The sequence below is a fragment of the Hemicordylus capensis genome, chromosome 2, assembly GCF_027244095.1.
Source record: "Hemicordylus capensis ecotype Gifberg chromosome 2, rHemCap1.1.pri, whole genome shotgun sequence".
Taxonomy (NCBI): Eukaryota; Metazoa; Chordata; class Lepidosauria; order Squamata; family Cordylidae; genus Hemicordylus; species Hemicordylus capensis.
Window position 1 is genome coordinate 313,136,273 of NC_069658.1, and position 15,884 is coordinate 313,152,156.

The following is a 15,884-nucleotide window of genomic DNA, read 5'->3' on the forward strand; positions in this document are numbered from 1 at the left end:
GTTGAGCCCTATCGGATCACAGATTCCAAAGTGGCTGAAAATGGCCCCCAAATGGCTGAAAATCGACTGATTTTTGCAGGGGAGCCTCTTAACTTGCTCTACTGCTCTCCCGATTTGTGATGTGCCCCCCAAACAGCAAAAATCACGGTTCTTTGACAGGAGCCATTTGTCGCTACAATCCCTAAAATTGTGGCCAGAAATTATCTCCATGGTCATTTCTGGCCACCCCTGACCCACAGATATGTGAGGTCAGCGTGTCTCCCCTGGGTATTTTAATGCGTACACCGAGGTTGGGTGTCATTTCCCAACCGTGTATATGCAAAACCATGGATAATGACTCTGCAAATAAAGAGGTTTGCCTGTATACCTATTCTCAAAGGTTGGGGATTATTAAAGAGGATATGTAGGTTGCAGAGAAGCTGAATGAGTTCTTTGCATCTGTCTTCACGGCAGAGAATACTGAGCATATACCTGTTCCTGAACCAGGCCTTTTAGGGATGGAGGCTAGAGAGTTGAGTCAGAGAGAAGTGACAAGGGATGATGTTCTAAACTGTCTGGAAAAACTGAAAGCTAACAAATCACCAGGGCCGGATGGCATCCATCCAAGAGTCCTCAAAGAACTCAAATGTGAAATTGCTGACCTCCTTGCTAAAATATTTAACTTATCCCTGAAATCGGGCTCTATACCAGAGGACTGGAGAGTACCAAATGTAACACCGATTTTCAAAAAGGGATCCAGGGGCGATCCGGGAAATTACAGGCCGGTTAGCCTAACGTCCATTCCAGGCAAATTGATGGAAAGCATCCTCAAGGATAAAATTATAAAGCACCTAGAAGAACAGGCCCTGCTGGGAGTGAGCCAGCATGGCTTCCACAAAGGTAAATCTTGCCTCACCAACCTTTTGGACTTCTTTGAGAGTGTCAATAAGTGTGTGGATCAAGGTGATCCAGTTGACATAGTCTACCTGGACTTCCAAAAAGCTTTTGACAAAGTTCCTCATCAAAGACTCCTGAGGAAACTTAGCTGTCATGGGATAAGGGGACAAGTACATGTGTGGATTGCTAACTGGTGAAAGACAGGAAACAGAGGGTAGGTATAAATGGAGAGCTTTCACAATGGAGGGAAGTAAGAAGTGGGGTCCTCCATGGATCTGTACTGGGACCGGTGCTTTTTAATTTATTTATAAATGATCTAGAAGCAGGGGTAAGCAGCGATGTGGCCAAATTTGCAGATGATACCAAACTCTTCCGGGTAGTGAAATCCAAAATGGATTGTGAGCAGCTCCAAAAGGATCTCTCCAAACTGGGGGAGTGGGTGACAAAATGGCAAATGCGGTTCAATGTTAGCAAGTGTAAAGTGATGCACATTGGGACGAAAACCCCCGACTTCCAAGTATATGCTGATGGGATCCGAGCTGTCGGTGACGGACCAGGAGAGGGATCTTGGGGTTGTGGTGGACAGCTTGTTGAAAGTGTCGACTCAATGTGCGGCAGCTGTGAAAAAGGCAAATTCCATGCTAGGGATCATTAGAAAGGGGATTGAAAATAAAACGGCTAACATTATAATGCCCTTATACAAAACTATGGTGCGACCACACTTGGAGTACTGCATACAGTTCTGGTCACCACATCTTAAAAAGGACATTGTTGAACTGGAAAAGGTACAGAAGAGGGCAACCAAGATGATCAAGAGCCTAGAGCACCTTTCTTATGAGGCAAGACTATAACACCTGGGGCTTTTTAGTTTAGAAAAAAGACGACTGTGGGGAGACATGATAGAGGTCTATAAAATCATGCATGGTGTGGAGAAAGTGGATAGAGAGAAATTCTTTTCCCTCTCACACAACACTAGAACTAGGGGTCACTCCATGAAATTGATTGCCAGGAGGTCTAGGACCAACAAACGGAAGTACTTTTTCACACAGTGCGTGATCCACTTGTGGAACTCTCTGCCACAGGATGTGGTGACAGCCAACAACCAGGATGGCTTTAAGAGGGGTTTGGATAACTTCATGGAGGAGACGTCTATCAATGGCTACTAGTTGGAGGGCTGTGGGCCACCTCCAGCCTCAAAGGCAGGATGCCTCTGAGTATCAGTTGTAGGGGAGTAATGGCAGGAGAGAGGCCATGCCTTCAACTCCTTCTGTGGCTTCCAGTGGCATCTGGTGGGCCACTGTGTGAAACAGGATGCTGGACGATATGGGCCTTGGGCCTGATCCAGCAGGGCTGTTCTTATGTTCTTATGTTCTTAAGCAAAAGTTGGGTATTCAGTACTCCATCTAAGTTAAATGAACAGTTTCTTGGTTTAAATTCAATTTGACATTTTATTGCAACTTTATGACATATCAAAGAGAAAACTAATGTGATTTTCTTTCATATTTTGAAATGAAACCATATTTGTGCCACTTTCAGTGTTGTTCTTTTCCACACATCCAGGTATGTAATAGTAAGATTAAGAAACAGAGTTAAAACCTGATCAGCTAGAAAACATGTATTCCTATACCTCTAGTTGGATGAGGAACATAGGAAGCTGCCATATACTGAGTCAGACCATTGGTCCATCTAGCTCAGTATTGTCTGCACAGGCTGGCAGCAGCTTCTCCAGTGTTGCAGGCAGGAATCTCTCTCAGCCCTATCTTGGAGAAGCCAGGGTAGGAACTTGGAAACTTCTGCTCTTCCCAGAGCGGCTTCATTCCCTGAGAGGAATATCTTCCAGTGCTCACACATCAAGTCTCCCTTTCATATGCAACCAGGGCGGACCCTGCTTAGCTAAGGGGACAAGTCATGCTTGCTATCACAAGACCAGCTCTCCTCTCTAAAACAGATATTCCTTCCTGCTGTGACTCAGATGAGAAACTATGCATGTAAATGGGTGCTCTGTCATGGTCTCAGACCCAATCCAGCTGCCAGGTTGTGTATGTATAGCTGAGTCAGAAATTAATTGTCCAGCTGTTTAGGAGGGCAAAGGGACTAATTTTATTCTGCACAATGCCTATTCTTCCAAAGAGTTGATAGGCAATATCACCAGTTATTGCTATGTTATGTGTAATGGGATCCAGGGATTTCTTTTTTCTTTTTAAAAAACGGAAGTGTCTCTGAATATTCCTCTTTGAATGGGTGTTACCATGTTGAATGTTGCTTCCTTGAATGGGTGTGTGTGTATGTGGTGGGAACATGTGATGATTCAAAAATCAGTTTTCCACAGATAATCCAGACGAAGTCAAATAATGTAAAAACTCCAATCTCCATTCTCTTTGGAGCCACCATGCAAGTGGGAACCCCCAACAAAATGTTGCAGTGTGTCGCCATTCCTTAAGAGCAGTGCTGCTTCTGTTCAGGACTCTTGCAAGCTTGAAATAGGAAGCCTTGTTGATGGTGTTGCACCCACTTTTTCATCCCCTGCTGTACCACATAGTATTAGAGGGTCAGGTTTGAGGCTAGCTGCTAGTTTAATTCCTATATAATAAAGGAGGCGATCTGAGAGTGGGAAAGGAAAGGTACCCTTTTGATCTTTCTCCTGAAACATCCCTGTGTAGTGCAAGAAGGAAAGTCCCCCCCCCACACACACACACATAATACATGGCCCTAATCCCCACCCTCACCTGGGATAAGATGTTACGGGTTTGAGCAGACCAATTTCCTCTTTCCTATTCACTCCATTTTTCCTACTCCAGACCACTCTATTCCCTCCTCTTCAAACAAAATCAATATTCCCCATTTCCAGGAAATGAAAGGAGTTCTAATTTCCAAGCATATTTTGGAAGACCTTGGGAAACTCTCACAGATCCTAAATGCTAACAAAACCACTTTTAATAAAAAATATCTTTCTTTTATGTTAGAAACTTAGCTTGGGAGTCCCCACAGTAAGAAATCTTATTTTTTTAACTACCTTATTTTTGAATTGCCTTGTTTCACTTTCAAACTAATGAGCATTTGATTACTTGAGTTTATTATCAGTATACATAGTTTTTAGTCAGACATTATTACTAATGATTATATGACTTTGTGGTTCCGTAATGCTTAAGAAACCTAATGCTGAAAATCTTCATTAATTTTGTTGTGTTGCACTACAGATCTTAAAAAAAAACACCAACAACCTATTTCATTAGGCCTATTATGATTACCTATAGCTTCCCAAAACAAATGATTGCAACTGAATAGTACAAATATAATGAATGAATTCTGGATGTATTGATTGTATATGGAATAATAGCCTACTGGGATCTTTGCTGTGTGCTTAATTATATTTGTCTCCATCTTCTGTTTTTTTTTTTTTTTTTAGTGTTGAGGGTGAAGCTCCTGGAAGTGAAACTGGCACATCATTGGATAGCCCATCTACTTACCATCAAGGAGCTATAACTCACAGTTCAGCTATAAGCCCAGACCACTACGACCATTCTCCGTATGGGCTGTATTCTGTGTCTCCAGGGCAGCAAAGGCCTCGGAGGCCAAAACTTCAGCACTCAACATCCATACTAAGAAAACAAGCAGAAGAAGAAGCCATTAAAAGGTCAAGGTCACTTTCAGAGAGCTATGAACTCTCATCTGACTTGCAAGATAAGCAGGTATTTAAGCTGCATTTTGTTTAATTAATAAATACAATTTATAAGTGTATAACCTTTATAAAGTTATGAAAGAGAACTGGTTATTTATGTTTACCTGGAAAACAAATCATGTGTGTTTGTGATTTTGAGTTTATCCCATAATTTGGCACACAGAGAGAGCGCGCGCTTTGTTTCCTTCAGTTAGAACTAGTGTTATTTTACATATGCTTAACTTCTGAAACTATGTGAAATGAAAGTATATGCAGTTTAAAACCAGGAAGACCAGTTTAAAACCAGTTTAAAACCAGGAATATAGCTAGTGATATAAGTGCAAAATCAAGCAGTCCTATCATTTCAATGAAAACATTTGACTTTCATTTATGAGCAGGTACTAAATATGTTCCAAGTGCTGGATTTGACTATGACAGCTTTGACTGTAAGCCTAATGTGACATCGTGACTCTCCCACATTGAGCTTTATTGCACGTACAACTTTATATAGCAAGTTCCATATTATGACAAATAGTTAATTTCTCTTGAAAAGGCAATCATCATTTGTGTCACTTTTATTTGTGAAATCACTTTCATTTGTGTCACAGCTGTTTACAGTTGTAGTTATTGTAGTCTGATCAAATTGCATTCAGTGGCTAACATTATGTGCTGCCTTAGAAGGGTACAGAAAGAGTTTGTTGTATTCTGTCTAGCAAACCTTTATGTTTTGTTAATTAGAAGTTTGTCCTAATGGGGATCCTGTAGAGAGAGTTTTGGAGTGAGAAAGAAAAGGGAAGGAAAAGAGAAGGAGAAATGGAGTTGTTTTCTGAATAAAGTCTTAGTTTAATCTACATAAGATTGCTTTGTGTTTATGAATTTTTGCAAGGAACCACAGCTCTCAGGGATATATTTCTGGATGCGAAAAGGGCTTTTGTGGGGAGTGGAGAGAAGCAAAAGTCACTTCCCCATGTCTTGCTTACAGTTAGGTTGGTATCTCCTTGAAAGGACAAAGCTCTTGCTCCACCCTCTTAAGGCTGCACAGAATGTCAGCTACATACAAGTGAACGTAAATGAAGTTTTCTTAACAATGAAACATAAAAATAAACTGTTTCCTGTGAGTAATGGATAATGTCATGCCATTTAACTTGTGATGCCCATATTAATCTAGAATATTTAAATACCCAGAAAATTCCTAGATAATATAGTTCTTTATAAAAACTATCAGGAACATAGGAACCTGCCATATACTGAGTCAGACCATTGGTCCATCGAGCACAGTATTGTCTTCACAGACTGGCAGCAGCTTGTCCAAGGCTACAGGCAGGAATCTCTCTCAGCCCTATCATGGAGATGCCAAAGAGGGAATTTGGAACGTTCTTCTATTTCCAGAGTGGCTTCATCGCCTGAGAGGAATATTTTACAGTGCTCACACTTCTGGTCTCCCATTCATATGCAACCAGAGCGGACCCTCTGCACCTGGTTAGGAGGGAAGATGGTTTGTATTAATCAATGCAAAAATAACACTGTTCCAGAAAAGTATAAGTGGGATGAAACTTTTGACAGGTAGACCAGGGACATGTAGCATGGCCCTGATTCAAAGGTGGCTTCATGTGAAATCAATCAAGCGGTCAGTGTGACTGACCAATGCAGTTTAGTTTGAGAACATGTTTTACAGCATGCTGGAGAAAATATGCAGAAAAACAAAATATAATAAAATATTGGGACTTTTGAGTGATCTTCTGATATAAAGAATTGTTTGAATGAAATAGTTAAATGAGGTTTCAGTTTACAACTGATGAATCATATTTTGGACTTCTGTTATGGATAACCACATGATGTTTTAAAATGTATTTTGTTATATGTGAATTTCAACTTTACTTTGTTCTAATTTAAATGTCTTCTTTTGTATTACGGTTGTTAGCACTCTTTAAGATTACTGAAATGATGAAAATCATTTGTAGTATATGATAGTAACATAACGAATTTTCATAATTGAAAATGCATACTAAATGCTGGAAATAATAGAAAATAGATTGATATGAATAGATTGGGTTTCAATAACCTCTGCTAAATCTCCTTGGGGTGTCTCTACAATAGATACTTTTAATCCTACTTGATTAAAAAAAAAAAGGAACCCCAAGAGAGTAGTTTTGAACATGAAATGCCTTAAGTAAAATTGTTAATAAATGTTGAAAAAAATCTGAAAGGAAATTGATTCAATAAGATTCCAGAGGCACGGAGCGTGCCATTTCTTGGTTTGTTAAAAATTGATCATATCTGTAACAGTTATAATTGGAAAAACTGGTGAATGGTTGCCCTGAGTATAATTCCAGTTAATTAATCATAGATTTAATAACTTTGGCTAAGGGCCTTCAGTCCAGCTGAATCCAAGAACAATGCATTTGGAAACATTTCTGAGGGGGGGGCGTGCTTTAAAAAGACAAAAACGTGGACCTACAAAATCTTTCAAAAAGTTTGCTTTTTATTAAGTTACAAAAATTGTTGACATTTAATGTGGGTGAATAAATTATGTTTTTGTGAAAACTTTTTAGAAACCATGCAAGATGTATTCATTGATCAGACCATCAATTTAAATCATCTCTAGTTTTCTTACCAAACAAAATATGATTAAAATATAAAAACCTTTCTTATGCTTTTCTCATGTTTGATTAAATTGCTGCACTTGTTTTATATGGAAATAAGTTTCACAGAAATATAGGTGGTATCCCATTTTCTTCATTAATGCAACATTTGTGACAGTTATGAAACGTGTTTTCTGGATAATTTTATGTGCAGTCATTAAAGTGATCACACCTTTTTATTGGAGATTTTTTCTACTGGATATGTTCTGATCTCAAAAATATTTATGTAAATTTAATTTCAAGCAGATACAGTTTTCTGTGATGATTGTGAAGCACTTATCACCACAGTGACATGTAGAAGGCCATAGGGCATGAGCATTATATAATACTTATGTTTCCTTCTTAGGTTGAAATGCTAGAACGGAAATATGGAGGCCGTCTCATAACTAGACATGCTGCTCGTACTATACAGACTGCTTTCCGCCAGTATCAGATGAACAAAAACTTTGAGCGGCTTAGAAGTTCTATGTCTGAAAATCGTATGTCAAGACGCATTGTGCTATCCAATATGAGAATGCAGTTTTCATTTGAAGGACCTGAGAAAGTCCACAGTTCCTACTTTGAAGGGAAGCAAGTTTCTGTTACAAATGATGGGTCAAAATTAGGGGCTCTTGTTCAGTCTGAATGTAGTGACCTTGGTGAATCAGCTACTATGAAATCTCCAGCAGCATCCACTGACTTTGCTGATGCCATAACGGAACTGGAGGATGCTTTTTCAAGACAAGTAAAATCTCTTGCGGAGTCAATTGATGATGCACTAAATTGTCGTAGCCTGCATTCCGATGAGGTACAGATACCTGATCAAGTCAGAAGTCGTGAAATAGAGAGGGACAGTTGTGGTCAAACTAAACCAACAAGCCATAATGTAGACCATAGGAAACTTGATGAAATGACTGCATCATATAGTGACGTTACATTATATATCGATGAGGAAGAACTATCCCCACCGCTGCCCCTTTCTCAATCTGTAGATAGGCCGTCTAGCACAGAATCTGACCTAAGACTTCGGTCAATTAATCCATCTCAAGAGTACTGGTCTATGACACACAAGGATCATAAGATAGACACTGATACAAGCTGCAGAAGTACCCCGTCACTAGAATCCCAGGAGCAAAGAATGAGGATGGATCATCTGCCTTTGCTAACCATAGAACCACCCAGTGACAGTTCAGTGGACCTAAGTGATCGCTCAGAGAGAGGATCATTAAAGAGGCAGAATGCATATGATCGAGGAATAACTAGTCAGCAAGGTAGCCCAAAACACATCTCCCATGGCATCCCCACCAAGATACTATCCCGAGAGGAGCAGGAGACTAGACATAGGCCAAGGCCTATTGATAGCCACTTGGCAATTAATGGCACAGCAAACAGACAAAGCAAATCTGAATCTGATTACTCTGATGGTGACAATGACAGCATCAATAGCACTTCCAATTCTAATGACACAATAAACTGCAGCTCAGAATCATCTTCTAGAGACAGCCTAAGGGAACAAACCTTGAGCAAGCAAACATACCATAAAGAGACTCGCAATAGCTGGGATTCTCCTGCCTTCAGTAATGATGTCATCAGGAAACGCCACTACAGGATAGGACTGAATCTTTTTAACAAGTGAGTACAATGCTTTTTCTCTCGTTCCCACCATGAAGTGGTGTGTGTGTTTGTGTGGTTTTCTATTACTATAATTTGTGCAGCTGCATTGTTAAAGTTAATTTATGTGCAGGTGTTGTTTAAACATACCTGAATCTTTCAGTTCAGCATTCAGCCTCTCTTACTGCCCTTGTCCTGCAGTTGCCTGGTCAAGTTGTTCATCTTGGGCAAGTGGTCTTTAGCCAGCTTTTGTTTTCCTTCATAGAAGAGAGCATATTCAGGGAGAATCAAGAAACTTGACAGTGAAAAGCACTGATAAGAAAAATTAACAAAACGGGCTACTTCCTCCCTCTCTGTGCACTTTACTTCTCTCATCCAGCTTTGATTTCTACAGTTTATTGGAAAATAAAGTTCATTAGATTGAGTTTCTACATTTGTTAGTAATCAGCTGTTAGTAAATTTGCTCTGGTCAAAGTAGGCAACAGCATTAAACAAATCACATGTTTTCCTTAAGGCTGCCTTACTTTCCTTGAGCAATACATGCTTTTAGACCCCAAACATCCATCTCTGGGCATATATTGCCCAATTTAAAACCACAGCCAAGTTTAAAAGCTTGAGTGAATTAAAAAAAAGTCTTTAAGGGCTTTTAAAAAGTTGTCAGAGATTGGGAGGCTTTTATTTCAACAGGAAGCTGAAAATCAGAACTCAATTTATGTTTATTGCTTATGTAAATATCATCTGTCTAGCTAGGTAATAAATGTGATGGTTTTAATACTGAATGTGGCATTTAATTTATTTAGTATTTTCTGAGGTAAAGTCATTATCTTTTAGTTTTATTGGTAGAGGAGTGATCGATTGTCAAAATATCCTTTTTCACATGATGTATCCACTTATTTTCAATGTAGTACAATGCATAAAATGTTTTTGTTACATTTATAATTTTCTTCTCTTGAGCACTGAACTAATACTGACAACTTAAGGTATAATAAATAGGATTTTTTAAAACCCATGTTTTGCAAGCCTTACGGTAGCCTTGTACAAAAGTTCAATCTAATTAAACATATGTGATCTGATAGTGAGTAAGCTTTGATTCTATAATTGGCATATTCTTTCTTACCCTTTTGTTTCCTCAGTATGTTCTGTCCATAATTTAGCACACTGTTGAGCCTAAATAACAGTGCAATTCCCACTTCTGGTTTCTTGCATAACTATGGGGTGACAGCCCTGCTAATCCAAAGAATACCTAGGGTTCAGACAGTGTCTGACCCAGCCACGCAACAACCATTAATGCTGTTTCTGACATCACAGGAGTATTAGTGGTTGTTGCATAGCTGTAAGTATGCTTTGACTTTGCTAGAACCTTTCCATTTGATTACACTTTTAAATATGATTGTGTTGTTTTGAATAAACTGAACACAGTTCTTTCCCCACCTTGAGTCATTGATTTGTGTTTTGTTCTTGGTACTTGCTGAGATGTCTGATTTTCATGCACACATGCACACCATTTTTGTGATCTTGTAAGAAAAAGACTGCATGGATAAGTATTGGTGACTTATGAGAAATTATCAGATGATCCTTTGTCACTTGTTTGCTTATCAGTTAATAGAAATCTGTCCCAAGATAATGTCCTATTTGGAGAGATTGGTGTTCAAAATATTGTGGTGCATTGATGAGTACCAGGATAGAAGGAATTCTTTTGTTGATGCTGTGCTAGGTTTTGAAAACCAAGACTGGGTAATGTTACACAATAATCTTGGTTTGTTTACTGTATTATTTTTGTTAGTTGGTTCACTTTTTTCCCCCAGCTCAGCTCTCCTGTCATTCATCAGACTTATACTGAATTACTCTTATTTCAGGAATAGTACAGTCAACCAATAACGGTAAAAAAGCAATTTGTTTGGCATTATGAATTATATTTGACAGTTTGGGCATCACGTATTAGATAGTTTGCTTTGCATGGCTTAAATTAAATTCTAAACGATTATTATTATTATAAACTCTTCTTAATACTCTCATTCATTCATACTTTTGTTACTGTGAAGCACTTTCTAATAATAAGCAGTAGAATTCTCAGTAGTCTTACAGTAGTCAGGGCACTGTTTAGAAACAGCCGCAGGAGCCAAGTGTTTTCCCCCTTTGACCTAGAATATTTCTGATATGCATGGAATCTACATTCCATTTATGCACCACTACAACTAAAGCAGAATCTTCCTGTTCTACAAGTTGAGTAGAAATGTTCACATCATTGTACCTGCCTTTAAAAATAATCCTTGTCTCTGACCACCTGCTGACACATTTATCCTAGTGTTAAGGAGATGGTGCCCATCTGGTTGTAAGAATAAAGGTGTCCTGTCCCATACTGTATTGCTGAGTTCTCTGGGTCTGGTGGCTAATAAAGAAGTGGGGCAGAGTATAGGTGAAAAGGTGAGATGAGGTAAAGTTGAGGCAGAAAGGGTAAGTTCAAGTAACAAGGCAAGTCAGGCAGCCCCATGGACAGAGCCATGAAACATGTTGACCCATAGGGATGTGCATGAATCTTTTTTTTTCCATTTAGATTTGTACCCAAATTGAAACACCCGTGATTTGTTTTGGGTCCGAATCTCACCCCCCCCCCCCACAAATCACCCCAGATTTGATTTGTATCTGAATTGATTCAGATTTTTAAAGGGGTTCCAGGGCCAAAAGGGGGTGGTGGTAATGCCCAATGGGTGGAAGCTACCACCCAAATTTCAAAAAAATTGGGCAAAGGGCTGATTTACGTTTACACATCTTTAAGCTTTTTCCCATAGTGAAAAATAAGGATTTCAGCAGCCTTAGTTATAACTTCCGGAGGGGGAGGTGGCCCAGGGCGGGTTGTGGCTCTGGGCCAGGGGCTGGATCCAGTGTGGCGGCTCCTTCAGGAGAGGGAGCCAAGTCCAATGTTGGCTCAGCTACTTCCTGGTTGGTCTCCGACTCGTCAGTGAGGGCAGAGCTCATGACAAAAGGTGAAGTAACTGTACATTTTGTTTTAATAACCTGATAAGTGAGCATTCACATTTATTGTGGAAAGAACTTGGGAGTGCTTGGGAGTGCTTCATGCTCCCTGCTGAAATAAGAGCATCTCCTTCTCTGTTTGTTTTTAGGAGGACCCTAAAGACGTTCCTGTTTTCCCAGGCTTTTAACTGAAATCTATTTTTCTTTTGATGTGTTTTTATCTATTATGATTTTTATCTTTTTATGAATTTTAAATGTTTTATGTTTCATATTTTGTTTTAATTCTGTACACCTCCTAGAGATTTTGATGTTAGGTGGTATATAAATTAAATAAATAAAGGAAGAAAGGAAGGTTTAGTGGGTGCGTAGGGTAAGCACCTCACAGGAGATATGAGAGGGAAGCAAGCAGAGAATCAGAGATGAAAGAATCCGTTATGATGTCTTCAGGGCAAATGGACCTGACAACCCATCTCAGCAGAAGCACAGGCCATGTGCAGTAATAGGAAGCAGGAGAACATGCATAGCTATGTTCATAAAAGCATAGCATGACATAAAAGGTTGGGAAGAATAAGACTGAGGAGGGAGTTTTTCATAGCTCTACCCTGAATGCATGGAGGGATAGAGAAGGGATTAGGTGTTTGTTTAATTCCCTTCCTCTGGACTAAGGCATTTGCTCTATATGGACCCACCAAATGATTTTTACAAAGAGTACTATTTCTCCTAGTGCTGGCCCCACGGCACCCTTCTGCAGTAGATGGAATGATTCTAGGACTGAGGCTGTTATAGTGGCAGCTATCTGGACAGCAACCCGGTAGTGCCTTTTGGGTGGTGTGTCATCTAGCAGCTTCCTGATGTCCTTTATTTGGCTGGCATATTTTGTGCATGAGATTCTATCCATTCCCCCCACCCCCACCCCTGTGTGTAAAATAAGAACATTTATCTCTTTGGCGGTAAATCATACACAATTCTGTGTGAATTTTTAAAACCAGGATTGAGGTATTATGAACGCATTGCACATGCAGTATTGTATAAATCTATTACATGTGCATTATAACTCTATTAAAACATTTTTTCCTTTCAAATGCTGAATTAAGATGGGCATAAAATAAAAACAGCTCCCACTGTTTCTTTAAGCTTAGTGTGTGCCTAGCTTCACAACAAAAATGACAGATGTGCAAAATGATCAAATGCTATTTCATTCGTTAATCTTGTTTGTTTCCTTGTGCTTAAGATGGGCTGTCTGCTTTTTAAAAAGTTTGTAAAAGCACAGCATGATTGTGCATTAGTTTTTCTGTTCATTTACTGCCATGTCTTTTAAAAAAACCTTATATGTGTAAAACTGCTGTAGGATTGGGGTATTGCAGGAAATCAGCTGCATAGTCAACTTCTGCTGCAGATATGCAGAAACGTTTTTTCAGAGATCTACACTTGAGAAATGTTTTGCATTTAATTCACTGAGGGCATTTCCAGAGCAGCCTCACCACTTTATATATTTTGTATCTGTCTTCTTCCACTGTTTACATCTATATGTTGAGTTCAGTTTGAGTGCACTCAAAATTGTATTAAAATGAGTGAGACTAAGGCAACATTCTTATGCATATCTCCTTAGAAGTATTTCACTTTGGAAAACCTCATTCCAGAGATGCATAGGATTTGGCTGCTAAGTTTGCATATTGATTGCTTAAGCTAGAAGTGATTTGAATGGTGACTTAAGCCTTCATAACATACTTGAATTCTGTACACCACATAACAATTCTGTTAATAACCTTTTAAAATTCTTTTTGTAAAGTCACATCTAGCAAGTTTCTCATTTGCTAGGCTCCATAATGTCACCAAGAAATTGACTCTCAATTCATAGAACAGTTATTCACTTACAGAATAACTTTTGAACCTTTCAGCTATGTGACAAATTTATTCTTCTGAAGAACATACAGAGCAATAATATGAGATATTTCTGTTAAGGGTTTCTGTGGGAGTGCCTACTTAGCATTGTATGAAGAGTATCTGGAGTGCAGATTGCTCCATAACCACAACACAATCAATTTTCAAAGAAAAATACTTGATTTTTGCTTTAAAAGCACAAGAATCTGGAAAGAGTGTGAAAATGTTTATCATAGGACTCAGCTCATAGTTTAGTGAAATGCTTGCTGCATTCAGGGTGGGCGGGGGGAGCTGGGGAGTTCCCTTTCTATCATTTATAAAAAGCATATAAACCTTCCCAAGTATTGGAAATAAATTCTACGCTTCAGACGTCTTCAGTGCCAGCAAAAGCTGCTTGTAAATGTGCCCAGAAATTGAAACTGAGTCATTACATCATTATTAGCCAATCAGATTCTTCTAGTAGTATTCACCATTCTATGCCCGTCATTTCCTATAACTGTTCTGCATGCTAGGCCTGAGCAGAATTTCCTTGTCACAAAACCTAAAGAGCTGATTTATATATAATATTTTAAAGTGCCCACTATAAAAGCAAGTTTTTCATTGGCAACTGTCTGATTATAATTATGCAGGTCAGGAATTGCCAGCTCATGTATTGTTCTCTGGAATTCAGGGACTTTCCAGATGAAAAGCACACATCTGCATTTCATTAAGAATGACAGTTTATTAGTGCTGAACACACAGCAAGAAAGGGAAGGTTGTAATATGTAAGAAACAAGCAATAATGGCCAAAGGGAAGAAGCCTCCAGAATAGGAAAAACAAACAATATACAAGGAAATCAATTTAAACAGGTAAATAATCAATATCCATGGGCTCAAACATTCATCAGATTGTTGTTCAGAAGGTTGAAATAAACGAGAAATAAACTAAAATTCCTAAGAATTCATAACAACCCTATAAGAGGGATTCCTCTATTTTACCACTTGGTTCCTCTGTAGATTTTAATAACTTATAGTGTCAAAATTCCTGGAAATAGTTTGACAGCCCATTGCACATTTGGCTGTCAAACTAGCTACCCATTTCAAAGCCATGCTAATAATGACTCAACATGTTAACCCCTCTCTGGAGATCTTAAAACAGAAGTTTGACTGCCATCTGTTGGGATGCTGCAGCTCTGGATTTCCCGCATTGAGAAGGGGGTTGCACTAAATGGCTTAGGCCCACTCAAACGCTGTGATTCTACTAATATGTAGAATTAACCATGAGATTCCATAAGCAACATGATAATTGGGTGAAAGCAAGTAACAGAAACTCTTCTCCATGTTCTCTGAATTAAATTGACAATTTAGCTGAGGTGCTCATGACAAGCAAAGCTTAATTGGAGGGGGTGTTCATTTTAAAAAGCCCTCGGCATTTGCAATTCATAGATCTGCAGATATCATTTCCAGTTTGCTTTTTTCTCGTTTACCTGCTGTTTGTGATAACTTATGGTGAAGAATTCGCCAGAGCTCTCAGCTTTTATTTCTGTAGCAATTGTTGGTTTTTAAGGTTGTGTTTTCCAGAAGAGACTGCTTCTGCCCATAATTATATTGTCTGCCCATAATTTATATTATATAAATTATATGACAATACTCACCAAAAGTTAGATGCAATGCCAGTGGATTGCTTACTAACATGATCCTTACTCAGAGGTGAGTTAAGCAAGGCTATATCCTAGTGTCCCTGTGTTTATATCAATTCTATAGTCGAGCGTCTAAGCAATCTAGACCACCATCCTCCAAAATTATCCTCTAAGAATATTGCTGTATTCCACTTTGTGGATGTTGCTTGCTGCAATTCTTTCACATTGGGCTAAGAAGAGCCTTGTTGACTTTTGCTTGCTACTGTAAGGAAAATTTCTTGCATATTAATTTTCAGAAGACTAAAGTTATGAGGTTTGGCAACTTCCCTAAGAAATTGCATTGGTCAATTGATGGAATTATAATCGAGCAGGTAAATTGCTTCAAATACTTAGGATAGTTTTTCATGCTAAAGGTAACTCTAATGCTCAATGGAAATAAGTTACTCATAATGCTCAGAAATCTCTGCTATATTAACCTTTTTTTGAATGAGAGGTGGACAGTTCATTCCAGCTGCTGCTAGACTGTATGAAGTGAAAGCCTTGGCTAAAATTTTATAAGGTGCACAGATTGTGTGTTTTACTGATTTTATGTCGTTGGAAACTATTCAAACAAGATTCTTCATGAGCTTATTTCAAGTTCCATGC

The 15,884-nt window shown here is 38.8% G+C and overlaps 1 protein-coding gene across 14 annotated transcripts in view; it reads left to right on the forward strand.

Moving 5' to 3' along the window:
* Positions 1–15,884, forward strand: part of IQSEC1 (IQ motif and Sec7 domain ArfGEF 1) — a 595,321-nt gene that overhangs the window by 485,190 nt on the left and 94,247 nt on the right. For all 14 annotated transcript variants that reach the window (XM_053303424.1, XM_053303427.1, XM_053303440.1 and 11 more), the window contains 2 exons: positions 4,283–4,565; positions 7,523–8,787. In XM_053303424.1, coding sequence (XP_053159399.1) covers positions 4,283–4,565; positions 7,523–8,787 — 1,548 coding nt within the window. The remainder of the gene's footprint in view (positions 1–4,282; positions 4,566–7,522; positions 8,788–15,884) is intronic.